General features: G+C 37.8%; 2 protein-coding genes across 3 annotated transcripts in view; both read right to left on the bottom strand.

The window, feature by feature from the left end:
• Positions 1–912: 912 nt before the first annotated feature.
• On the bottom strand, positions 913–26,818 carry LOC112605779 (caspase-4). Of its 2 annotated transcripts, none has more exons than XM_025355646.1 (9): positions 26,712–26,818; positions 13,013–13,267; positions 10,150–10,259; positions 9,178–9,351; positions 7,813–8,047; positions 6,807–6,950; positions 5,150–5,259; positions 2,792–2,895; positions 913–1,016 (listed from the first exon to the last, which is right to left on the bottom strand). In XM_025355646.1, exons 1-8 carry the CDS (start codon positions 26,716–26,718, stop codon positions 2,797–2,799), a joined length of 1,134 nt encoding a protein of 377 aa, XP_025211431.1. In that variant the 5' UTR covers positions 26,719–26,818; the 3' UTR covers positions 913–1,016; positions 2,792–2,796. The 2 variants fall into 2 exon arrangements, with proteins under 2 accessions (XP_025211431.1, XP_025211432.1); XM_025355647.1 differs by lacking the exon at positions 26,712–26,818 and adding an exon at positions 14,852–14,950.
• The window catches only part of LOC112605953 (caspase-1-like), a 105,069-nt gene continuing 103,868 nt past the window's right edge, over positions 26,774–27,974 (bottom strand). The window contains exon 9 of the mRNA XM_025355827.1: positions 26,774–26,917. The gene's annotated coding sequence lies outside the window, so the exon portion shown is untranslated. The remainder of the gene's footprint in view (positions 26,918–27,974) is intronic.

Genomic DNA, 27,974 nt, shown 5'->3' on the forward strand with positions numbered 1-27,974 from the left:
CGTCAGAACTTCCTTCTCTTTTAAGGCTGAATAAAATTCCGTTATGTTTATATACCACATTTTGCTTATTCATTCATCAGTTATTGGATAGTTCCACATTTTAGATATTGTGAACAATGCTGCTATAAATGTGGGTGGGGTGTATAAATATATCTTTGAGACCCTGCTTTCAATTACTTTAGTTATGTACCTATAGGTGGAATTTCTGGAGCATATGGTAACTCTGCTTCTAATTTTATGAGGCACTACCATACAGGTTTCCATGATGGCTGTACCATTTGAAATTCTCACCAACAGAGCACAGGATTCCAATTGTTCTACATCCCTGAAAACCCTTGTTATTTTCTGTTTGTTGGGGGTTTTCTTTGATGGGAGTCATTCAAATGGGTATGAGGCAGTATCCCACTATAGTTTTCAGTAACATCTTCTTTTTTTTTTTTTTTTTTTTTTTGAGACGGAGTCTCGCTCTGTCGCCCAGGCTGGAGTGCAGTGGCCGGATCTCGGCTCACTGCAAGCTCCGCCTCTCGGGTTCACGCCATTCTCCTGCCTCAGCCTCCCGAGTAGCTGGGACTACAGGCGCCCGCCACCTCGCCCGGCTAGTTTTTTTTTTGTATTTCTTAATAGAGACGGGGTTTCACCGTGTTAGCCAGGATGGTCTCGATCTCCTGACCTCGTGATCCGCCTGTCTCGGCCTCCCAAAGTGCTGGAATTACAGGCGTGAGCCACCGCGCCCGGCAGTAACATCTTCTTTCATCCTGTTGTTGGGGGTAAGTCGCAGTCAGTTTTCTTCATCAGCCAAGTGTAGATATTTCATGAGCCATAAAACTCGAAAATCCAGTTAGCTTCCTCCATTTCCACTCACCCACCATTTTCATTGAAATTATATTCACTATTAGAAAAAGACACCATTCATTGGTCTTCACTTTTATTGAAATACAAAATGTTAAATATGCAAGCTGTACTAATGAAGGTGCTCCTTGAAGTTGATAAAGGAGGACTGGGCTGCTTGTGGCTTCCTGCAGGGGAGAGAAAGAACAGAATGTCAAGATGGTCACCCTTGTTGCCTCATCCCATCCCTCATCATGATTTTTCTTGCATCCTCTTCCATGTGCTCTTGCCACTTCCCTTGATTTCCATTTGTGACATCTTAGTCTATTTACCAAAATGTGATCTTTGTAAGACCTAATTTAAAGCATATCACTTCTTTTTTCTAAAGCACTAGAAAGGCTTCCTGTCTCACTCAGGTAATAATTTTTAAAGGTTTACCATGTGATAACATAGAACCATGAGATCTGACTTCTCACTGCTTCTCCTAATTTGTCTCTGCCATTTTCCCCAGTAACGTTCTCTTTTGGTCACACTGTCTCATTGCAGTTATTTAAATATGTTTAGCGCATTGCTACCCCAGGGCATTTGCACTGGCTGTATTCTGTGCTGGAACACTTTCCCTGCATAAGAACCACGTTATTCACTCCCCAACTCTCTCCATTCTTTGTTCTGATTTCATTATTTCAAGAAAAGCTTTTGAGTGAAATATCTATAGGAGTACAGTATCCATCATTCTGCGTTTTCCTTTCTCTTCCTTTATTCTTCCTTTTATCTTTTTTTGCTTTCTGACCTGTGATGTATTTACCACTTTATGTTTTCAGATTCTGTTTCTACTCACTAGAATATACGCTGTCTGAGTGTAAGAAATCTATTTACTTTGTTAATTGGCATATTCCAAGCATCTAGAACAGAATCTGGTGCATAGTTAGTGTTGGCAAATATTGGTCAACAAACAGTTCCATGTCCAAATGTCACCCCATTGGATGGATTAGGCACTGAAAGCTGTTACGCTGAAATGATGCAATATTGTGACTGAAGTGTCAGAAACCAAGAGTAAAAAATTATGTGGTAAATGTTGGAAGTATTGAGAACAACTTTATACAATTCACTATAAAATATAATTTTAAGTATGCATGTTGGAGATAAACTGATAATAGTCTTATAATCTAGTGTGAAATAAAGCTGTTATGAGTGAAGAAAGTAATCATTTGGTACAGACTCAATGTACCCATTCTATAACATTGTAATCAAAATAATAACAAAAGTTACGTTGGAGCTTGAAGGAACTTCTTGACTGTGATTGAGGATTCAGAAGCCAACTCTGAGTGATTGGTGATCTGCATTGTGAGAACAGTCTGAGAACCAGAGCCTAGATCAACACAAACTCTACAGTGTAGGATGTATTTTCTACTATCTGGTAATGGTACCTGGATGTCGGTAATGTGGTATTTGCTGTGACATCCTTACTCAGCGGATCAAAATGCTGCTTTCTCCAGAGTTAGCTCCTTTGTTTACTCCATTTTGTTCAGGGTTTGATGCAGTGTTTGGTTACTTAGTGTCTCTCTCTCTCTTTCTCTCTCTCTCTCTCTCTCTCTCTCTGTGTGTGTGTATGTAAGAAAGGGAGAATAAAAGAGAAAGACTATGAGAGATAAATGAATATAAATAGTAATGGAAGCATGAGCATGTTTCCATTTTAATAGTTGTTATCCTTAGTTTTTCATTATCACACTCTGCTGCAGCTTTTCTTACTTCCTTGATTGATTGATTGCCTGATTAATTGTAGAGTTGGAGGAGTCCAAATGCATATAAGTCAGAAAAAAAGTAGCAGATAATCACCAGACTATATCAACAAAAACACCAATTTGACCATCCAAGTACTCAGCTGTCATTTGTCACTGGACCTAACCACCAATATCACTCTCTCATTTATTTCACACACCACCAACAACTCTCAATACTTCACCATTTTCAATTGCCCGGAAAGAGGTAGAAATATCTTGTCATGGACAGTCGTTCTATGGTGGGCATTTGGGCTTTAGCCCTTGGAGTTTCAAATGATTGCTGTACCTGAAAAATAAAATAGGCTGTAGATGAGACAAGACTCTTTTCAGGTCTCAGAAAGCATCTTGCACCATGAACCAGACAACACCTGGAATGAAAAGAGCTTGCAGGTTTCATAGAACCAAGCCCATGGGCATTCTAACTCCTCAACATTGCACCCTGCCTCTTAGAATTAACACTCCCTGTCAGACTGCACTATTTACATCAAAATAAACACCTTATGGCTAATCCAACGTCTTTCAACATTCATTTTCTCTATTTTCCATTTCTGACCTACAGATCTGACAATAAGTTATTCCTTGGAAACTGTTCATGAAAACTGGATAAGGAAGGACTCTGTACTTTCAATGCCCACCAAAGCTGATTTCTCAACTGAAGGAGAATTAAATCTGAGTATCTTGTCTTATCTTTTTTTTTTTTTTTGAGTTGAAGTCTTGCACTGTCTCCTGGGCTGGAGTACAATGTGCGACCTCAGCTCACTGCAACCTCTGCCTCCCAAGTTCAAGCAATTCTCCTGCCTCAGTCTCCCAAGTAGCTGGGATTACAGGTGCCCGCCACCAAGCCTAGCTAATTGTGTTTTTTTTTGTATTTCTAGTAGAGACGTGGTTTCACTATGTTGACCAGGCTGGTCTCAAACTCCTGACTTTGTGATCCACCCACCTCGGCCTCCCAAAGTGCTGGGATTACAGGGGTGAGTCACCGCGCCCAGCCCCAGTATCTTAAGACCCAAACACTGAACAACTTTCATATCTCCACCACCAAGCTGATCTTGAAGATTTTCTGAATCAATGATTGGTAAGAGTCTACTTATCCTAAATCCAGAATTTTCAGTTCCTTTTTCTATGAACATCCTTGAAAGTACGATGTCTATCTCCTAATTATCCAAAAAGATTTAAAAGATTTAACTTCCTAGATTTCTATTCACAGGAACTCTGTCTCAATTTATGCTGCATTTTCTCCTCCTCCTCCTTCTCCTCCTCCTCCTCTTCCTTCTCATCCTCCTTCTCATCCTCCTCCTTTCAGTACTTTTTTTTTTTTTTAATAAGACAGGGTCTTACTCTGTTGTCCAGGCTAGAGGGTAGTGGTGCAATCTCAGCTCATTGCAACTTCTGCTTCCTGGGCTCCAGTGATTCTTCTACCTCAGCTCTCAGGTAGCTCAGATTACAGGCTCTAGTCAATATGCCTGGCTAATTTTTGTATTTTTTGTAGAGACGGGTTTCGCCATGTTGCCTAGGCTGGCCTCAAATTCCTGGATTCAAGCCACTCCACCCTTCTTCGGGCTCCTAAAGTGCTGGGATTACAGGAATGAGTGACTGTGCTGGTCCTGGATGGTTTCTTCTTTAAATGCCAAGGTGTATCTTTCTTTTCCCATAGGAGTTTTACTGTTTTCTACAATTTTTACTTTACTAATAATTATACTATTCTATGTTAATGCCTATCCCATTTTCTCTTTAAACAAGAGGGAGCATTTATCTATGTATTTATGCATCTATTTATTCAATAATTATTAGTTGAATATCTGCCACATGCCCGGTTTGTTGAATTACTGAGCAAATCCCTGCCATCCTGAAGTTTGCATGCTAATGAGTAAATACAGGTTTAAAAAAACAGACACATAAATAAACTATTAATATATGCTGAGTAGGTGGAGGTACGAGCTATGGAGAAAAATAATATAGGAAGTAGTGGGAATAAGGAATGTCCCAAGTTGGGCAAGGAATAGAAAATCTTTCCTTCTACACATTTTATTGAAAGAATGACTTCATTTTGTTCCCTCTCACATGTCTTCATGGATCCTATCACAATCTGTAAGCTCATATTCGTTGGTTAACCCACATTTTCAGTATCCGTATCTCCCACGAAAATGTGAGTCCTAGAAGATAGGCTTACGTCACGTAGGGCTCATTTACCCCTCTGTCACTAGGAGGAACTCCATGACCTAGCGGACCACTCAGATTTCATCTATTTAGTAAACTAAGTAATTATTTCAAAATATTTTTTCTTCTCTAAAACTTAAGAACTTATAGTCCATAACATAAAGCTTAGGGTTGACATTTTTTTATTTTACTTTGATCTTCTGCTGGGATATATTGGAATTGTCTTTTCTTTAGCCATATTTCAAACAGCCGAACGACAGAAACTAGGTACCTCTCTACTTTCACTTCCCTGACAAAGATTGTCATTGTGAAGTGAAAGGCGAATCATGACAAATTCTTCCTGAAGAAATAAATGAATAACCAGAAAAGAAAGAGACACTTACCTTCCGAAATACTTCCTCTAGGTGGCAGCACCAAGAATATTTCTGGAAGCATGTGACGAGCTGTGTGATGAAGACAGAGCCCATTGTGCTGTCTCTCCAGGACACGTTATCTATGATGACACAGATGGATATGCCTTAGGATATGACTTTCAATATGTTTTTGTTTATATTTTCATTTTGAGAATTTTTAAAAAAGAAAAGCATAGCTTGGGAATTATCTTTACAGATTTGTAGGAAGCACTTACAACCTGACATTTACCCACTTTCCACAGAAAGTAAACAGAAAACCTAGCAAAAGGTGACCAAAAGTTGCAGTTCGTAAGCATTGCAAGAGATTGTGTAATGAATGAATTTTGATTCTTGGGTTTGACTTTCTACTACAAAACTCACGCTCATTCTCTCGGCTTTTATAGGGACTTGAGAAATAACTGGAATTATCCCACTTTACAGAGGAAGGAATAGAAGCGCAGAAAGATGAAGCAACTTCCCCATGTTCACACATTGAGTAACCAACAAAAAATTGCTACCAGGCTCTATGGTTGTTTGCAGATTATGCCACACTGTCTTTCACCATATAGTAAACAAAATGATGAACACATGACAAGTTTCAGTTATAGAAGACAAAAAACGTGATAAAAATCTACTGTACAGGATGGTGCCAATAGTAACCAATACTGTTTTATGTACTTGAAATTTGCTAAAAGAGTAGATTTTATGCTAAGTATACTTCTCACACACAATCACGGAATGATGATAATAATTAACAGAGAAATGGAAGAATCTTTTGGAGAAGAGAGATATGTTCATGGCATAGATAGTGGTGATGATTTCAGAAGTACATACATATCTCCAAACTCATTAAGTTGTACACATTAAATATGTACCATTATTTATGTCAATCATACCTCAATAAAGTGGTTTTAAAAAATAAGATTTTAAAAATATACAAATCAAAAACAGTTAAATGTACGGTCCTTAAGATACTTACCTGGAAGTGAAATACTGACCAATGTTCCCTGATATTAGACCTAATCAACCCCACAACTTTGGAGCCTGGTAGCAATTTTTTGTTGCTTACTCACTGTGAACATTGAGGAGTTCCTTCATCTTTCTGAGCTTCTATTCCTTCCTCTGTAAAGAGGGATAATTCCACTGAATTCTTCTACTTATTTTAAAGGGTATCCACAGTTCTAGAAAGGCATGCAATGGCACTGGTCATTGTAGAATCACATGGGAAATATGGAGAAGAAGACTTGAAGTTGATCATTTACGAAAGAGAAGTCATTCCTGGAATCCATAAAAACACTATGTAAAATGTTAAATGGGCTTAATTAAAAAAAAAAAAAAAAAAAAAACCAGAATTCATCATATGTTTAAATGGTGAGTGGTAAATGGGTTTCCATGTATTGGGTTGCTTTAGTATTTGGTATGCCTCTGTAAAGTGTAACACTTACAATAAAAGTACAATTTTCAAAAATGTGTGTTTTGGAGGGGGTAGGAATGTGTTTTCATATCACACATAAGATCATGTAAAATATGTAGAGAGCACACAACATTCTATCAGATCATTGTTACATGGGGATTCTTGATTTTGTAGATTCATTCAAAAGGTAGCCTCAGGCCCACAAATCCCTTATTGCCACTGAAAGATACATACGTGGGGTTGAAGAGCAGAAAGCAATGAAGTCCTTCTCCACGTGGGTCTTGTAAACAGCGTCTTCCTCCAGGTTCTCAGGTGACCGTGAAGAGGCCACTTCCAAGGATGCTGGAGAGTCTCTGACCCACAGTTCCCCACGGTTTGCTGTAGAGACATTAACTTTCTGCACACTGCTGTGCCTCCCACAGAATGGCTATCACAGTTGCCCACCTTGTTCTTTTTGAATATTCGTTCTTACTGGTTTCATACATATAGAGCCACACAGATACAAATACACACACACACACACACACACACACACACACACCACTTAGCTTTCTCTCCAGTGTCATTCAACAATGTGCCTACTGATAGTGAAATCATCTTGAATTTACCATTTTTAGAAAAAAAAATCTGTTTTCTTTCGAAAAATAGCTTCCCAGAGCTATGAGACAATTGGTCTCAAATTCCTGACCTCAAGCCATCCTCCTGTCTTGGCCTCCCAAAGTGTTGGGATTATAGGCATGAACCACCATCCTCAGCCAGCCATGAGACAATTGAATCTCTGGAGCAAAATTGAACTGCAACATTCTAAAGTTCCGTGACTTGTTTACTAATATCCCCCTCAATAATTATAAGAAAAGGGGATGCTGTTTTACATAATGGCCCCAGTTTCAAATAAAATTCTTCTCAAACCACTCAATGTCCAAATGTCTGTAAAACATTTACAAATCAAGCTATCATGAAAATGATTCCATTCCAAAGTTTCAATATTTCTGTTTAACTTTGATTTAGGGATTCTGATGATCTCCTTCACTGCTTACTGTGGATAAAATTGTACAGAAATTTCTCCTCTGATGAGATAATTTCTCATTATACTAGACCCTTAGGTAGAGTTTTTTTAGAATTCATTATACTTTGTTTGCACTGGATGGGGTCTAACATTGTTTCCCCTAAATATAAACCAAATATCACAATCCTCTGCATACACCTTCGTAACTGTTAGATGTTCAGTCTCAGCACTCACCACCTCTGCAGGCCTGGACAATGATGACCTTGGGTTTGTCCTTTAGACTGAGGCAGTTTCGGTTGTTGAATATCTGGAAGACGGTGTCATAAAGCAGCACATCTGGGTTTTTCTCATCATGTGCAGTTCCGCAGATTCCCTCCAGGATGCCATGAGACATGAGCACTAGGAACGTGCTATCGGAGGACTTGTGCTCTGGTCGGGCAGCAAATGCCCTCAGCGCTGACTCCATATCCTGTAAAAGAGCAATGTCTAACTTCAGTCAGAGAAGCATCACAATTAATAGGACGTCCCAGATTTACCATGAGTGAAACAAGAAGCGTATGTGACATCTGGGTCATGGTGCTTCACATATTGCTTATTCAGTCACGACAACTGTTTTATGGTTTTATTTTTCCTTCTCTATGGGGCTATGGGTTCCCATTTTCTCTTTCTGCTGACATACTCTCTTCTTAGTATATTGTATATTGTTATGTGTTACTCATGTTACTTTTTCTTTTCCATCTCAATATTTTCTCTTCCTACCTACCAAGAGTCATGTGTTATAAATGCAACACAGCACTTTCTTTGTAAAATCCATCCCACTATGCTTAGAATAGAATCAAACTTCTGGCCTGACCATACTCCACCCTCATACTGTGTCCATTCTCCTTCAACCTCTAGTCACACTGATCTTCTCTTTGTGCTTCTCATGTGCCAGGTTCATTTTCAGCTCAGCTCTTTCACAGTAGCGTCTCCTACTTTGAAGGCACTGCATTCGTGTCTTTCCAAAGCCGTCTCCAACCAATCCAAAAACATTGCTCCCCACGCTGCAATTCTGTCTCATGTTTCCTTTTTCTTTTCTTTTTGCTTACTTTTGGCTGTCTTGTCACTATTTTATAGGCATACGTATGCACACCTGGTGCTTGAAGTTGTCTTTTTTCTTAAAATTTCACTGTTTCTACTGTAACCTAGATGAATGCCGGCTGGGAACTTCCTGTCTCATTTACAGACCTATTCCCAATGTTAAAAATAGCTCTTGGCACCAGGTTTAGGACTCAATATTTGTTTTACAAGTGTACTCCCATTTAGCATTCATTAGTCTATAATTTTCTGGGGATTCTTGGGGCTACATCCCAATCACATGATTTTGGAATTCAATAAGAAACATGAAAACATGTGCCAATCATGTTTAGTCTAGTTTTCCAGAATTGAGGATATTTGGAGGACCAAAGAGACATAGATTTACCAATCTAGTACTCTCATTTTGCATACACACACACACACACAGGTTGTTAAACCTTGTTGAGCTCGTTGAAACTAAATAGTTATTAGAAGGATGTGTGTTGAATATGTATGTGTTTGTGGCGACTGAGGGGTTCTTACCCTGGCTGTCAGATTCTCTTCTACATCCACACTATAGTCCAGACCCTCAAGCAGCTCCTTCATCCCTGTGATGTCAAAGTCAGCTCCATTCCTTGGAGGCAGATGGTCAAACTCTGTATTGCATATGATGAGAGCCAGGCGTGTGCGGTCATTTCTCTCCTTTATTGGATAGATCTGCAGGATATGGAGATGCAGTAAATTTAATTTACTCAAGTCTTCTTTCAGCCCCCTTATGCCTGTCAATGTTGCTTTTTAAGTCTTCATGCAGCTGCTTTCTGCTCTAACTTGCATCAAAGACACTGACTTTCTCTCTCTGAGGAACCCAGGGAAAGAACCACGACATATCTGAAATGGTTATTCGAGAATCTTGAGGAAACTAGATAATTTCTACCCCTTTTCTTCTCTCTTCTCTTCTTCAACTACTCCAATCTTTCTTAGCATTCAAAGTTCAGGTCAAATTTCATACAAAGCAAGAGATGTTGTCATTGGCTCCATTGAAAAATGAATACAGCAAAAGTCTTTGCCTTTGGAAGCATGGCTATTTTGTTACTATTTTTAACACATAAATGTATACTGTTTTTCAAGCTTTGATTATATTTCCCAAGTATCCTTCATGTCTAGACTTTTCAACTAGAGTGCAACCAATTACTAGTCAGCTATCTTATCTTGTAAATATGTTTATTCCATGACTAATGCTACAATTTTCATAAAATCCAAATAATTACAAGAATAAATACATGAGCCATAGAAATACCAATTTTCTCTCAACTCGTGATAAAATGATCTGCATTATGGGTTGAGAGAGGATTGGTATCATTGTGAAGTCACATAATCTTTCCCTTACTAAAAGCAGTATTGAAAATGGTTACTGCCATCCCCACCCCCAATCATTTAGTGCTGTAAGAAATGGTGCACTGAAGGAAAGCAATGATTTCTCTTCTTTTTTGCTGTTTAATGCAGATAGCATAGCACCTCTTCAGCTCTTTCTTTACATAGTCTCAGGAACTCTTCATGAGGGCAAAGCTTGAGGGCATCTGCAGATTCTCCTGACTCAGGTGGTCTAGCCTCCATATTCAGATGAGCTGCAGGATATCACATAACATAAATCGTGATTTCTGCCTCTGTGACCCAATTTATCACCTAAGAAGCTCGAGAGAGAAGATGTCCTGGGAAGATTTCTTTACATACAGGGGTTTTAGTGGTATCTCATATCTAGTATTCCACATCAGGAGATGTATTGCTACTGGAAAAGATAGAAAAGAAGATCTACCCAAACATGTAATCATACATTCTGATCATTCTGGGGAAAACATTTCGATGATGTTGGGGTTAAATTTGGCCTTTCTTTATACGGTCGAAAGAATTTGATTTTTCCAAAGGTTTTACTCCAGGATACTCATTTATCTGTGTGGACTTTGTATTGTGTCTGTGCAAGAGTATACTGAGTAAATAGTTGTCAGAGTGCTATCTACTACAAATTTAATGTGTGTTCCATGTCCAATATTTAATTTCTACTATCACACGTAAAAGGTAAAATTAAACAGGTAACATTAATTCTAATAACATTTATTTAACATAACATATAAAAAGTATTATTTTAACATGTGTTTTTAACCACAAGCCAAATGCTTAATAGTTATCCCATATAGGATGGAACAAAATCCCATTTTGGAGTAATTGTCCCCTCCTAATCCCCACTACACATACTGATACATACATACACCAAAACACAGAATATTGAATCTTGTACTTTCAAGGCATTATTTTTTAGCAACTTTGCTGTTAATTTTTAATGATTCTAGAACAAATGAACTTCAATTATCCCTGTGCAAATTGTAAAGCCAGCTATTTGTAAAGCCAGCCAGTCTGAGCTCTGGAGATGTAACAACTTGTAAGAGTGTCTATGAATGTCAAACCTTCTGAGCATCTCTTTTCATAGATTACACAGTAATATATGACCTTTGGTCCTATTTCAGAAAATTCTGCCAATGTGAAGACATGCTGGATCCTTGGATATTCCCTGGTTAGAGGGTATGTTTTCTAGTCCAAAGTTTTCTGTTTCCAGTTCACTTACAGGTTTGGAGAACTTCCTAACTTAGTCATCTCCTAATGATAATTATGTGTGTATGTGTAGATACAGTGTTTTCGGGTAAAATTTAAAATGAGATAGGATTTCTATCTTACATCCAATAGTAAAATTAGCATGAAAGCAAATCATTTCATTACAAGATAGTACATATTATAGTACAGACTGCTGCCCAAAGAGAGCTGGGTACACTGTAGTTACACTGGCAGTGTACCTAAATTTTTCTGGGATCACTCTGGAGACTCCATCTGAAGATAGAGCCCAGGGAGCTACTAGACCCCGCCTGTGAGGGGCTGCAGCTGTCTTATTCCTGACACAGCCTCTGCTCATCAGATAGGTTACTTCAGTTTAGAATCGAATGCTCATTGTAATATCTGGGTTTGCTAAAACCATTCTGAAGCCTCTATTACTTCTACTCTAATTCCCATTAGTTGCACTATCACTGACTTTTTGAAAACGGAGATTGTTTCCATGCCATCCCAGGATTGAGAAAAAAACAAAACAAACAAACAAAAAGCCCTGCGAAGGGACCAGTTTAAATATGAATGAGGATGCTACCTTCTTATAATCTTGAACAACTGTCATGCTATCACGTGCTCCCTGTTGGTAGCAACACCCCTTCTTCACAGAAGAGTGCTGATTGAAAAAGCTCATTTGATATGGTGAGGTCTCAACAATTTATATTTCCTTTTGTTTATTACTATTTATCATTATTGGTAATCTGTAATACTTCATGGCTCAATCTTTAAGCTTAAATTCTGGGGGGGAATTGAGTCTGTCTCTGGTGAACTTCAATGTGAGAATGTTTAACCTCTAATAATACATAATTCAATCTGGGGCAAAAGTTCTGAAAAGAAGTTTTAAAATTTTAGACACTTTATAGAGATTCTCCTTATCATATTTTGTAACTTGCAGAAATAAGTAAGCACTGGAAAAGTCTAGTTCATAGCATCCACATAATAATTATGAAAACTAATATTTATTGAATGCATAATACTTTATTTATTCATCCTATGTTATTTAGGCATCCACTATGTGCCAAGAAAACTACTGATTACTGTTATTAATTGGTGAAGAAACCAGTTGTGTTCTGGTAGGAGAAACTTGGTAGATGTTGTTTCTGTTTACCGAGATGAAAAGGGAATAAAAATGCAACAGTTTTATTCTGGAGAACAAAGTGTATAGTTTTAGCTGTATTTGTTTTGTGATGCCAGCAAAACACTCAAGTAGACCTGTTGAATATACTGCTAGAGCTAAATGAGTCTGGAGTTCAGAGGAGAGAGTTCCAGATGAGAGCTAATATCTTGGGAGTTGTTGGCATGTGGTGCCTGTCATTATAATGTTTCTAGGCCTAGACGATCTTATGAGAAAGTACTGGAATTGTCTTCATTTCACAGATGGTAAGACTAACAAATAGGGAGCTTGGGAAGTTAAGCAACTTGCAGGAAGTTGCATAGGTCACAGGTGACAGAATCTAGGTTTAGTTCTATGTATCTCTTACTACAAGGTGTGAACTATTAACTATTTTTGCACAAAATCTAAACACAAGGACTCAGCCTTTTATGTGATTGTAAACTGGATTCCACCCTACAAAAGGTGAAGTGGTCTCTAAAAGGACAATGATAGGTTTAGTGAAAATGATAGTTGAGGAAGGGAAAGATAAGGTTATCACAGAAGACACTGCTTAGGCCTTGGAGTTAAATAGATTCTGGGAAAATTGAGACATTCATTGTAAAAGACCAGTCTTACCTTTTTTACTGGGGGATATTTGGTCTATGTTAAAAAAGGTTTGAAGAAGCATTTGACCTGCCATACGTTGTTTCTCTTGGATAGAGTCTGCCATGACCCGAACTTTGTCTTCAGTTTTTGCATCATAATACTTCTTTTTTTCCTCTTCCTTCCAGTTCAGCAGATTCTGTTCCACCAAGTTATCCAAAACGCCTGTGAGGAAATCTTTGCCCAGGGATTCCAACATCTTAAGTGGCTTTTTTCTCCGGTTGCCCTCTGTTAGAAATAGAAAGACTCCTTTAACTATGGGCGCAGCTTAAAGAGTTTCACCGTCACTTTAGATGTAGTTCTACAATGTGAAATGCTTCTGAAAGTATGTCCTACTTCACCATCTGTCTTCCTGTACCCGTAGATTTCTGTCATTCATCAAATTCCCACCCGGTTGTTTAACAATTTATTGCCACTTAATACTTTTTATTTTCTTTTTTTTCCTTTTTCTTTTCTTTGCTTTTAGCTTCTCATCTTCCTTGTGTGGCATTGGACCTCATGTTAGCTTCCTGGTCATCCACTGCATTCATTTTTCTCTTTTACTGGTTCACAACCCATAGTGATAATGATCTGCCTAAAATATATATTCCTGGGAAAGTCAATGCTCTTGTCTAGAATATAAATTCTTCCTACTAGACTATATGATTTTTACTCTTTTCTGTATTTAGTTTTCTTGGTGAAAGAACTATATATTTGAATTTGCACTTTTTAACATACATCCTATACCCCCATCTTTATATTCAAAATGTTTAAAAGTACTTAATATGCTTGTTAAATACATAAATTAAAGAATAAATGGATGAGTGCATCCATACTTATAATTCTTTCAAATCTTGCTGTCAATGAAAACTTAAAATGGAAAGTAACCTGATTACTAATCTTCCAGTGTAGTCGATTAATTTAATTTGACACCATGTTAATGTATTACTCCTTACAGTAATTTGAATATTTATGAGGAAATATAGATATCAAAATAATACACCCTTTATTTCAATACAACAGATATGATTTTGGCAGATTGTACAGAGAAATGCCGGATATCTTATCAATTCTCAATCAATGCTATGAAGACAATTATACAATCCGTGTAGATGTAAGGATAGTGTTGACACAAAATGACATCTAAAGAAATCATGTCAGGACATTGCACAAAAGCTTTGGCACAGAAGCACCAGCCTCATTGTCTGGGTTATCTTGAATTCATATTTTCATAAATGTTTATTGGGCAACTATTATGAGAAAGACATTAGATATTACAAACCAGGAAAAAAGTTACCTAACATAAATTAACTTAATAAAGGGTAACATCTCCCATGTACTTATTATAAATAAAAAATGAATGCATATAAAGCAATGTAAATCATCATTATAATTATCATTATTATTTACAAATCACTGTACCAAGGGTTTTACAAATTTTAATATACTGGACCCTCACAGTAAGCCAGTGGGGTAGTTATTACATTCCCTATTTTATATTTACCATTTAAATAATAACTTGCTTCATATCACATGAATTAGGATTCAAATCTTGTTTTTTTCCACCATATTCTATATAGTTAATCATGATATGGTTCAATTAAAATAGTTAATATTCATTGAGTCCTCATCATGCCAAGTGCATTACTGAAATTTCACAAAAATTCCATGTAAAACATATATTAACCTCTCTTATATGGAAAATGAAAGGTAATAAGTAATTAACTCAAATAATGTGAAAGAACACCGAGTATATAGTAACTGGGAATAAGAATTGAAATCTAGTGATTCAGAATCCAGAGCCCCCATTCTTAATTCATCAAACTACATTGCCTGACAGTTGGTGAAGAGCTTCTTAAGAGAATGTAGACAGGATGTTTAAGGGGCTCAGTAAACATTAGTACATTCCAACAGGTGAGATCACAAAGGCTTCTGAGAACAGGTAGCAAAAATATTAGTCTTGCAACATCATGTACAGATGTTGGAACACAGTGTGATTTGCAAACAGTACACAGATTAGTTTGTGGGATATCCAATCTGCCTGAGTTCTGGGCTTCTGTTTTATTTATTTGTGTGCTCAGTAAACTAATATAGTGTTGACTGAATAAATGATATGTGAAGAAATATAATAAGCAATAAAATTGAAGAGCTTTTCACAGAAAATGCCACGTATGACAAACACACAGCTAACATACTCAATGGTGAAAAGTTGAAAACCCTTTCTCTAAAATAGGGAAGAAGACAAAGATACTCACATTCACCACTTCTATTCAACGTAGTTCTGGCCAGAGCAATTCGACAACAAAAAATAAATAAAAGGCATCAAAATTGGAAAGGAAGAAGTTTAATTGTGCCTGTTTAAAAATGAAGTGGTCTTATATACAGAAAACCCTAAAGGATCCACAAAAATATTTTGGAACAAATAAACAGATTCAAGAAAATTGCAGGATAAAAAAATAAACATAAAAATCTGTAGTGTTTCTGTATAACAATAAACCATCTTTAAAAATAAATAAATTTCTATTTAAAATTGCTACAAAAATACTTAGAAATCAATTTAACCAAGTGGGTAAAAAAAAAAATGTACACATAAAAGTATAAAATTCCAACCTGATCAACATGCTGAGACTCTGTCTGTATAAAAAATTTCAAAAGTTGGCTGGCCATCGTAGCAATGTGCCTATAGTCCTTGCTTCTTGGAAGTCTGAGGTGGGAGGATTGCTTAAGCCCAGGAATTTGAGATTATAGTGAGCAATAATTGTGACACTACACTCTAGTCTTGGCTACAGAACAAGAACTTGTCTCAAAAATAACAACAATAATAACAAATCTCAAAACTATAAAATATTGATAGAAGAAATTGAAGAAGACAAAAATAAGTAGAAATATATTTTGAGTTGATGGATGAGAAAATTACTATTATTAAAATGTCCATAATACCCAAAGAAATCTAAAGATAAAATGCAATTCCTATCAAAATTCTAATGGCAGCTTTTACAAAAACAGAAACAAATCCTAAAATTTATATGGAATCACAAAATAAAAACCCTGAATACGCAAAGCTATTTTGAGTAAAGGGAACAAAGATGCAGGCATCACACTACCCGAGTTCAAAATAGACTACAAAGGTACGGTCATCCAAATAGCACGATAGTGGCATAAAAATAGAAACAGAGAGCAAATGAACAGGACAAAAAACCCAGAAATAAACCCAACTATTTACATTAATTTGACTTTTCAACGAAGGTTTCATGAACACACAATCAGGAAAGAACAAATTCTTCAATAAATGGTATTGGATAAATTGGATAACCACATGCAGAAGAATAAAAATCTCTAAACATATACAAAAATAAACTCAAAATGAGTTAAATATGTAAATGTAAGGACGCAAACTGTGAAACTACTGGAAGAAAACAGAGGGGAACAACTTCATGACATTGGTCTAGACAATAATTTTTGGATATGACACAAAAGGACAGGAAACAAAAGCTAACATGTGCAAATGAAATTACATGATAAACTAAAAAGCTTTTACACAGCCAAAGAAACAATCAAAAGATTAAAGAGATAATCAACAGTATGGGAGAAAAGATTTGCAAACCATACATCTGAGAAGGAATTAATATGCAAAATACAAAGAACACAAACAATTAAATAGAAAGAAAATAAACTGATTTAAAAATAAGCAAAGGACCAGAATAAACATTTTTCAAAAGAAGACATACAGATAATATGTATATGAAAAATGATCAACCTCTCTAGCCATCAGGGAAATTGAAGCCACAATGAAATACCACTTCCCATCTGTTGGAATGGCTATTACCAAAAAGACAAAAGATAACAAATGGTGGAGAGGATGTAGAAAAAAAGAAACTCTTACACCCTGTTTGTAAAAACATAAATTAGGCCCTGTGTGGTGGCTCACGACTGTAATCCCAGCACTTTGTGAGGCCAAGGCTGGCGGATCACCTGAGGTCAGGAGTTCTAGACCAGGCTGGACAACATGATGAAACCCTGCTTCTACTAAAAATACAAAATTAGCCGAGCGTGGCAGTGGGCACCTGTAATCTTAGCTACTCAGCAGGCAGAGGCAGTAGAATGGCTGGAACCCTAGAAGTGGAGGTTGCAGTGAGCCGAGATTCCACGACTGCCCTCCAGCCTGGGCAACAGAGTGAGACTCTGTCTCAAAAAAAAAAGAAAAAGTAAATTAGCATGGTCTTTATGGAAACCTATATGGAGACACCTCTGAAAGTTAAAAATAGAGCTAAAGATATGATCAAGAAATCCCACTATTTAGTATACATCACAAATTTGAAAATAAGTGCCTCAAGGAGATATCTGAACTTCTATTTCCATTGCAGCATTATTCACAATAGCCAAGATACAAAATCAACCTAAATGTCTGCAGACAGATGAATAGATGAAGAAAATGTGGTTTATATACACAATGCAACACTATTCAGCTTTTAAATGGAAGCAAATCCTATTGTTTCTGACAATATTGATGAACATGAAGAATATTGTATTAAGTAAAATAAGCCAGGCCAGGCACCAAAAGACAAAATATCACATTATCTCGCTTATACGTACAATCTAAACAGGCTAAACTCATAAAAGCAGAAGGTTGCACATAGAAAATACATACAATATTTATTTGTCAAATAAAAAAATAAATAAGTAAAGTAAAAGTATGGCCTGAGGTATAATCTGCACATTCTGATGGCATCCATTATATGCTTAAAATAATAAATAAATCATCCTCAAATTTATGGATTCAGCCCAGATGTGGATGTCGGTATTGAAGCCCACACATCCAATATACAAAGAGATATCTCAACTACATCTCACAATCTCATTCAACCCAACTTACAAAGATGAACTGTTCGTTTTTTCATTTCCATCCTTCATTCTCTTTTCCATATACTAGTAAATAATACCTATACTCCATGTACAAAAAAAGCAGCAAAAGCTGGTGATATTCAACCTCTTTGGCCTTCCCTGTATCTTATTTCCCTTCTTAATTCACATTGCATCAATTTTATTTGCTAAATATTTTCAGAATCTGACCACTTCTCTCAATTCTAATTGTTCATTACTTCTATTCAGGCCAACATCCTTTCTTTCTGAAGAAATAAATTCATAAGAACTTTATCAACCTACTCTCCACCCTTTCTACTCTTCACAATGAGGAGTGTTCCAATATCTAGATTTGACCATGAAAACTTTCAGCCTGTTCTAATCTAGGCCTTCTCATTCACTCATCTTCTGATACTGTTCCCACTCTGCTCATTACATTCAAAACGTTCCGCCTTTCATTTAGTTTCTAGAAAGCTTCTATTTAGGGATCTCTAAATAGAATTTCCAGCCCCCACCTTCTCATTCCTTCTTGTTTTCCTACTGCTGTCTGTCTAACCTTCAAGTCTCAGATTAGATGGCTTTTTATTCCAGGTAATCAAGTCTCTTCTTAGGGATCTGTATATTTTCAGCAACCCCGTTTCTAATTTCTTCCGGTTTTTGTACTGTTCTCTGTCCATCCTCCAAGTATCAGATTAGATGGTATTTTCTTAAGGGAATCCTCTCTGATTCTTCCAGAGGAGACATGGTCAGAGGTATATGCCCCTAGGGCGCCTTGTATCTCCTTAGAGTAGCATATTTTTTTCCATTTATTTATTTATGTATTTATATATTTTTGTGAGACAGTCTCACTCTGTCACCCAGGCTGAAGTGCAGTGGTGCTATCTCGGCTCACTGCAACCTTTGCCTCCCGGATTCAAGCAATTCTCCTGCCTCAGCCTTCTGAGTAGCTAGGACTACAGGTGCATGCAACCACGCCTGGCTAATTTTTGTATTTTTAGTAGAGATGGGGTTTCACCATGTTGGCCAGGCTGATCTCGAACTCCTGACCTCAGGTGATCCACCCATCTTGGCCTCCCAAATTGCTGGCATTGGATTACAGGTGTGAGCCACCACGTCCAGCCTTTTTTTTTTTTCTTTTCTCCATTTAATTGTGATTCCCAGCCTACTTATCACTATCCACTGTTAGATTTTATGCTCTGTGAGGACAGGGGCCATGAAATACACCTGCATTATTTTTGGCATTCAGGGGATATTTATTAATTATTTACTGAATCAGTAGTCAAGGCAATGTAGGAACAAATGAATAAAATTTAAGTATGGTTCAACTCTTGAAGAATATGAAAACCACTTTTGCAAAATTATAACGGAGGAAATTACAACAGTGAAAGAAATCAGACTGGGAAAGCCTTTGTGGCTACCTGTCTGTGGTTTGGTGCCTCCTCTCCAGCGATGGATCCAGAAGCTAGCCCAAGTTGCCGCCTAGTTCTCTTGGACTAGGGGCTGGCTCTGGTACTGTCTCCACTGGCAGGCACTGCCAACCCAGTGTGCATGCATTTAATTGCAGTGGAGAAATAATCCTGGATAGATGTCCTCTAACTGTAGCCCTATCACAGGGTTTCTGTCTGTAGTCACATTGCAGGGTGTCTGGACTGGTGAGTAATCTAGGTGCGCCAATGCCTCCTTCCTTCTCCTTACTGGTTCTGTGACACCATAGTGGGGTGTCTGTCTGTAGCCCCATTGCAGGGTGTCAGAACTGGTGAATATACTAGGCATTGCTAATGCCTCCTTCCTTCTCTTGACTGGTCTGTAGCTATATGATGAGGTGTCTGTAGCCCCATTGCAGGGTATATTTTGTCGCTCCACCACGGGGTATATGTATGGCTCCACTGGGATCTCAGTTGGCTCTAACTAGTAGGAAGAGTCTTGGTTCAGGAGACTTCTCCTCAATCAGGAAGATTTTGAGATTTCTCAGACAGAGAACAGGAGGATAGTTTGGAAGGGATACTCTTAGAGTTCCTGGTTAGGGATCATCTGATTTGGAAGGCCCCCTGTCTGTCCCATCTTTGTGCGTGTTTGTATATGTGGAGGGAATCTCAGATGGAATTGCTGGAGGAAGTCCAGCAGGCCTAACTCAGAGAACTCTTCTTACCTGTTACATTTGATGAGCCCTGGAGAAAGCTCAACAGGCCTGTCTCATGGTGACTATCTGCTCTTTGCCTTACCCAGAGTCTCCATTGTGAATTACTGTTCTGAGGTCATCCCTCCCCATCTGGAGTGGATCAGAGACAACAGGGACCAACAGGAAAAAGTTTGACCTTTGCCAGGTTGGTATTGGGTGCTGAACGAGGTGACTAGTGTCTGTTTTGTTATGTGAATTCTGCTGGGATGGAAAATGTTAAACAGTTCCCCATGCAGCCGGTTGGGCAGTATCTTGCATTTTAAGAATCTTGCCTATGGTTCCATACGATAGAAAATGGTGATTTTCTCTTGTAAAGTGGCTTGAATCCCACAACCATCGTGAGGTGAGCAGGGTGATCAGAAGCCATTCCGTTCTTCTGGAAGTTGCAGAGGAAGGGAACCCAGAAATCTGGTATGCCAGCAAAAAGAGTAAGAAATTCTTACAAGCTAGGTTTCTGGTCTCACTCTCTTTCTCCATCTGTGTAAACAGTAAATATCACTCTTTGTCTCTCTGTAAGGGTTTGATTAATAGAAAAAAGAATTTGCAAGACTAGTCCTAGCCTGTAGCAAATCTGGTGTATTTTCTGCTAAGAATTTGTCTTTCAGTGTTCTGTAACAGAAAGAGGGGTATTGCAGGATATAATATGGGTTTAGGACCCCTTTAAACCTGCTTTTCAAGCCAGCTCAGCAGGCTGGACAATTATAAACTTTGCTATGGGTCCCTGAAACCAATACTGTATGGAATTTCTGTCTTGTTTGGTCTCCTTAAGATCTTAATCTTGTGACCAAATGTGGATACTTTCTTTTGGTTTACACCATCCAGCCCTAAAAATTTTTCTTGAGCAGTTAAAAACCTTGGTAACGTTAAAAATGGCTTCTCTAGTATCCTTCTTGGAATAGCAATGGAAACTTCTCAAGACTGTAACTCAGTAGCTAAGACTTTGCCTTTTGACAATAGCTGCCCAGATTCTATTCTTGACTTCTGGAATGATTTCTTTCTGGCTTACTATTTGCATAACTTTGCCATTTAATGAGGTTCTCCCAAAACTCCATGGATAGCTTCTGATTTCCTCTCTTGAATTTTCCTTTCTCTGAACTACCTTGGGGAAATTCTAAATCTTGTAAAAAGAAACTGCTTACCATGTCTTTGAAGCACCTGGGAGGTTACTTTTTGTAAAGTTCAAAAGCCAGAAATATTGGCCGCATGGCTAAAGTTGGGTAATAAGAAATTTAAAAGGATTTTTTTAAGAGCACTATGGTTAAAAGTCAGCTTAATTAAAAGTGAATAAACAAGTTATGGATAATTTTAAAAGGCTTTAATGTTTTTCTCTTCTTGGATCTCATTTAGCCATAAAATGTTTTTTTCTTCTTAGTCAACTGAATTATTTTTCTCCATTTTTTTGTCTTGCCACTCTTAATGCACACATAAGAGGCCCTAAGATAACTTCTGATAGCCTGGGACTCCTTGGAAAAAACAGAGGAGGCACCACAGACCCCATTTCGGCAAAAACAAACAACAAAAAAACAAACAAAAAACCCTCTGTTTTCTTCATGACACCCAAGGAATTAAAAGTAGATAGATCCCTCTCAAAATCAAAGGCTCTGTTCTGTTTTGCATTGTGTTGTCTGACAGTTTGAGTTTTGAGGATATCAGAAATTACTTTGCATTATGAGAGGGCTTTGGTATGTAATAACTAGGTAGGAAATATACTTTAAGGGATGGCTAATAGTATTTTCAGAGGGATACTTGGCTCTTTGCACACTTGAATTAGAGAAGCATGCTCCGGGCCACCTGGAAGATGTGGAAACATCCCCATAACTGACTGAGAGATGAGACTTCCTTGGGGGATGGCCTGATTTCAAAATGGGCTGATTGGCTTTAGGTTGCCTTGCAATAAAATGCAGGTTAGAAGCACTGTTCTCTCTTCTCCAGTAATATTTCCCTCCTTTGGGGGATCAAGGGTCCAGTATAAAATGGCACCCTTCATTTTGGAGATCTGTCTTTGCCTTCAGCCGTGGCTGCTTATTTGGCTCGGAAAAAAATGCATGCTTTTCTGGCCTCGTTCCTCCGAGGGCTCCCCTCTGAAGCCAGTAATCCGGTTAACAACTGGCAAATAAAAAATCTTTGAAGTACTGAATTTTCTGTCTTCTGTGTATTTATATTAACTTCTATAATTCTGATATTATTTAGTGTACATTATTAGTAATTATTGTTATGTAAAAATTGTTGGATGCCACAGAAGTAAGCAAAATTCCTAGTTGATTATGGCTTTAATAGGGTCTATAGACTTTTGTCATCCACAGACATTTTGTCTTGCTTTGGTCCTTTTCAAAAGGCAGTAAATAATCAGATATAGGACTCTGAGTGCAGGTCTCAGATAACTTTAAAAAATTGTGCTATTGGAATAGAGGAAAAAAATGAAACTTCCAGGACTCTTACAGAGAGCTGATGTCTTAAAAGTTACCAATCCTTTTGTTTTCAGAGTCAAGATAACTTATTTCTTTAGAGATATTTGCAACTTTTAACAAGTAGGTAAAATACACTCCTGTGAAAAAATTTTGAAGCATATTTGTTTCTCTCTGCCTGATTTCTCCAGAATTTGGAAACTCTTTGTAAGTATTCTCAATTTATGGCAACATGGTTAATTCCGTAAGTACAATAAAAATCTGTTTTCTTTTGTAACACGACACAATTGAAAAAATTGGTTATTTTACCAAGGCTTTGACTGGAATGTCACACTTCCCTTAAAGAATCAAAGTTGATTTATACAGTCAATGAAAGCCCTTTGGGGAATCTGGCCTCATACCTTGTCTACACAGAGTCCTTGTACAAGGTTTTTGATCTGTAGTAAGTAAAGAATATCACTTTCTAACAGGTTCATGAGCTCCAAGTTATCTTGGGACCTTGAGAGAAAAGGAATTTACCCAACCCATAGGTATTTAAGGGTACAAATATGTGGCTGGGATCAGCTCTTAAAAAGTCTTATCTGAGATTCCTCATGAAACAGAGTTCCATCAAAGCCAATTTAAACAATAAACAGCTTAAATAAAAAATAATTATTCTTACTGCACTTTATGCAAATAGTCAGGCCAAGTACAATAAGACTAAAACTTATTTTGGTAAACACATTAGTTCTATCATAATTTATTTTTAATAAAAATGGATCTGGAGAGAAAAATTATGCTTCAAAAGAAAACATATAAATACATCTGTTGTTAGTTGTCCTTGAGTTTTTTCTACAGTTTGGACTAAATCCTAAATTCTTTGTGGATTAGAAGTCCCCAAATTAATGCTTTCAAATCTTTGCTTTTAAAATTGAGAATTGTCCTCTTCATCCTAGGATTTGTTATTTACCTTACAGGAGGCTATTGGCTTAAATATCACAGTAAAACTACAGAGGAGAGTACTAATGTTTTTGCATTGCAAGCATTGGAAACCCAGTCAGTCCTGCATGAGTGTGCTCATACAATTGCAAAGTGGTTCCATTCTTCTCACCTTGAGGTTCACTCTAATTTCCACCATGTCCCCTGTCAGCAGGAAGAAGCCAGAGTGATCGATGGCCTTTTCCCATCTTCAGAGCCTACACCTTCAGATTAAGCTATTAGAAAACCCAAATGGAGGGACTGAAAATGCCTTTGCAAAATTATAACTGAGGTAATTGCAACAGTGAAGAAATAAGACCTAACCGACTCTATCTTGCTTCTATCCCTTAAGCTGTTCTTATTCATTCCTGGGTATAGGCCGAACATTCAGTTCATGGTTTGACTGAAACAAAATTGATAACAGCCTTTTCTCGAAAACACTCTTCTTGTCTGGGGTCCAGTCTCCCTTTGCAGGACTAACAAATTAGCTACAAGATTAAAAATTACTATTTAAGGGTCATGCAGCCTCTGGCTCCTAGAGTCGGAACGTCCCCCTTGTGCTCCCAGGGATAATATCACTTTTTAAAACCTAGTATCAGCACTTAATATATTTTGCAGACACTGTACTCAGTGGATCAGCTGACACCACCCAGAGCAGTAATCTAACCCAAACAGTTCTGCCATCGTACCCAGGAAGAGAAGACAGCAAGAAAACCTCACTTTGACACCCTATGATTCTAATCAATAATCCCTACTTCCCAAGCCCCTACCTGCCAAATTATCTTTAAACACTGTGATTTCTGAATGCTCAGGGAGACTGATTTAAGTAATAATAACACTTCCGTCTCCCGAACAGCCGACTCTGTGTGAATTATTCTTACACCATTGCAATTCCCCTGTCTTTATAAATTGGCTCTGTCTAAGCAGTGGGCAAGGTGAACCCGCCTGGCGATTACAAATTCTTAATAGCAAATCAGGTAAGTTTGATTTCATTTAACAGACGATAGTTGCATATTGGACGTTTCAGCAGAAGGAAGGCGTGTTCATTCCCCTGTCCATTCAGGTACATTTAATCAGCATAAATTCTTGAAACTAACTCTGCTAGTATTGGGGGTACCACTTTTGAAGCATGTTTGTACACTGTAAAGTTTGCAGTCAAGTGGGAAAATAGATATGCAAATAAGTAAAATGAAAAATATTATAAGAATGTAAATCATTAGCAGAAGCTCAAGAAAAGCATAAGCAAAGTGTGACTCAGGTAGAAGATAGCTTTCCAGAGAAGGCAGGGCTTGGCACTGAGACCTGAAGGACTGGTAGGAATTTGGCCCTTGGAAAACTAGGGGCTGGTCTCTTGGCAGAGAGCAGTGAAGAAAGAAGCACAAAGACGTGCGGGTGTCTGGGTGTAACCAGAAAACTGGAAGAGCTGGGCTTTAGAAAAAATAGAAATATGAAGCCAGGACTGAAGTGGCAGTGATCAGAGACAGGGCAAGTATTTGAAGATGTTTGCAGAAAGGTAGAGTAATAGCAGAGTTTGAGAGTCATGCCCACCTGAGACCACTCCTCCTAACAGACTTTTGACCTAAAGCATATTTTGAAGGCATTCTCTAAGTATCCCCTTCAACTATAATATGGCAATAATAGCACAACTGTGTTCATTGATTTTAAATATTAAATCAGAGAGAGTGCATGAAATAGCTATCATACGCTAAGTATTTTTTAAAGAGACGGTTACTATAGAATTTTTTTTGTTATTATAATCACTGAATGAAAGCAGCAGTGATAATAAAAATGGAAGGAATCAATTAGAGGGAAAAACTCATCAGTACCACAGTTTTGGTTCCAGGTAAAGTGAAGTAATACTTAAACATATTATAGGATACAATTCCTCAGGAGTTTAAGGTAGCAATAACTGACTACATTTGGTTGTTTATAATTATCAAACCACGACTTGTTTTTGACTAGTGGCTTTCAATTTCCCCTATCTTTATCTAATGATCCCTTGATTCCGGAGCTTAAGTTAAATGTTGTGAAGTAAGACATAAACCTCGGAGAGAATTGTTCTACAGGGAGAATCAAAGGAGTAAAGAAACTCAACAACAAGGTAATATAAGTGAAGTAAATACAGTATTTTTTTATGAAGCTGAAATCATGCTTTACAAAGATTAGTGGAAAAAATGGATACACATGTTTCAAAAGGTAGAAGAACTTGTCTGAAAGTTCAAATATTTTTTTAAAAAGGCAATAGGGAGCCACTGTATGTCCCTGAGCAAAGTTAATTAATTACATTAATAGATCACTAGCAGGTAAGCAGAGAGTGTTAACTAACTGGTCAACTTTCCTAATAACACTAATCTGTACACAAACCTATGTCAAGTCAGTTTCATAAGAATTATGTGACAATCTTCAAAGGTAATAAATGCCTGCAGGGTATTTAAGATTGAGCTATTCACGGTGAGAAAGGGGGTAGTCATCTGACTTTTTTATATGACTACAGATTACTGTGATATGTTAGAAGGTTTAGAATCCACTGATCTAGTCCAATTTCTCCCTTTGCCTACGAGGAGAATGAAGCCAAAGAAGCATATTACCTGCTGCAATACTAGCTGCCTAAGTAACTCATGACTCTATCCCTTAGGCTTTTTCAGCTTCTGTGTATAAGACAGATGACCTGAAAGTTGTGTGCAGAATGGATTGGAGAGTTAAGTCCTGGAGAGAAGGAGATCAGTTAAAAACGACAACAACAGCAAAACAAAACAACAGTGATATTAATCCATGAAATATTATATTAAAGTAGTCAGTACCAGGAACAAAGACAAAGGGGAAAAATTGAATCACTTTAAACAGAGAAAAAATGTAATTCACAATAAGAGATGTCAAAGAGGGTAACACTTCAGAGGCTCTCAGATCTGATTCTGGGAGAAAGGTTTATGATCTGGGCAATTAATTTGGAATCAAAAGAAATATTTCAGAATGCATTTTGAAACTTCTAGAACACACAAATAACTTCCTCTGGCTTTCTTTACCCTCCCTTTGATTACCAGAAACTAAAAGAAAAGAATGATTACCAGAAACTAAAAGAAAAGAATTAACTTCTTTCTGGCTAGAAGACATCTGGAAAACATATGATCTCTCTAACAACAGGTCCCATGATTCAAACTACACACAATCAGTAAGAAAAGGAATTCAGAATGTGTGCTAGTGGCACACTTCCTTTCTTGTGTTTATTACAGAGCAATAAATCAAGTGTTTTCTAAGATCCTACTCCCAAGCTGCTAGTCAGAAAAGGACTCACCCGCCATAGTTAACAGCCTCTGTCCTTTTCTACAGCGTTGAAAAGAGCCTCAGACTCAAAAATGAAAGTAAACTATGTCTTTCCTTATTGTAAAGGGCGGAAACATGTAATTACAGATTGTGAAACTGCCGTTCAGACTTCCAGGCTCATTATCAGGAAGTGCCTTGTCGTCAGCAAATTGGCATGCAATTACTGGAATTTAGTTTCTGACGTGGTGAAAAAAAAAATGATAAAACATTGTCCTGTGGTTTGACACCTTAGCCTGTTTCTTGTTTCCTGTGGCCACTCTAACTTCTTCTATCCAACTGTCTCTTCTCTTCCTGATCTGTCAGTTTTTCTTTCTCTGATCACATAAAACCACAAATCCTGGAGGAGTTTAATATAACAAGTCTCCTTTCATTTCCTCATAATAATTAACCAAATAGTTCATATTTCCTGCTTAAACTGTGTTGATGAATTGTCACGATGTCTTCCCCTCTCTGTCTCCCTGTGGTCTTAACCTTTTATTGGAGATGGTGCTGCCAGAACCCTGTGGTCTACTCCCCGGCATGCTTTCCTTTTACTACCTAAGATGGCCATAACATTTAATTTTTACTGAGGGTGAAAGTTCACCTTTGCTTTTTGATATCCCCTCAATGAAAGCTGCTTGTAGAAGGAAGCTCAGGCTATAGTAGAATTAATGTCTATAGTAGAATTTTACAAAGGTGATATGTCTGGAAGAACAGTTAGTAAAAGGAGAAAGAAAAAGGTGAGGATGGCCAAGTAGAAACAGCTCCAGTGTGCAGCTCCCACAGAGAAAAACACACAAGGTGAGTGATGTTTGCATTTTAAACTGAGGTACCCAAGTCCTCTCATTGGGACTATCTAGGCAGTTGGTGCAACCCACAGAAAGCAAAGAAAAGCAGGGTGGGGTGGCAGTTCACCCAGGAGCTACATGGGACAAAGGGACTTCCTTCCCTCAGGCAAGGGAGACAGTGAGGAACTGTGTTGCTCTCCCGGGCTACTGTGTTTTCCAGGATTTTGCAATCCAGGGTTCAGGAGTTCCTCACGTGAGTGTACACTATCAGGGCCTTCGGTCTCAGCACAAAACTGGGCAGACCCAGGTCTGCTGTTCTGGTTGGCGGCTGTTTGGGCAGGCACTGACTGAGCTGCAGGAGTTTTTACATAGTCCAGCAGCTCCCAGAACTCTAGTGAGGCAGAGTCCCATCCACTCCCATGGAAAGGGGGCTGAAGCCAGGGAGCAAAATGGCCTCGCTCAGCAGA

The sequence above is a fragment of the Theropithecus gelada genome, chromosome 14 (genome assembly GCF_003255815.1).
Source record: "Theropithecus gelada isolate Dixy chromosome 14, Tgel_1.0, whole genome shotgun sequence".
Classification (NCBI taxonomy): domain Eukaryota; kingdom Metazoa; phylum Chordata; class Mammalia; order Primates; family Cercopithecidae; genus Theropithecus; species Theropithecus gelada.

Excerpts from the sequence above, each read along its gene's own strand:
- LOC112605779 (XM_025355646.1), bottom strand. Across the intron at positions 8,048-9,177 it reads AAGAGAATCTGACAGCCAGG|GATATGGAGTCAGCGCTGAG; the intron begins GTAAGAACCCCT and ends GCTCTTTTACAG. Across the intron at positions 2,896-5,149 it reads TAGAGGAAGTATTTCGGAAG|GTACAGCAATCATTTGAAAC; the intron begins GTAAGTGTCTCT and ends TTTATTTTTCAG.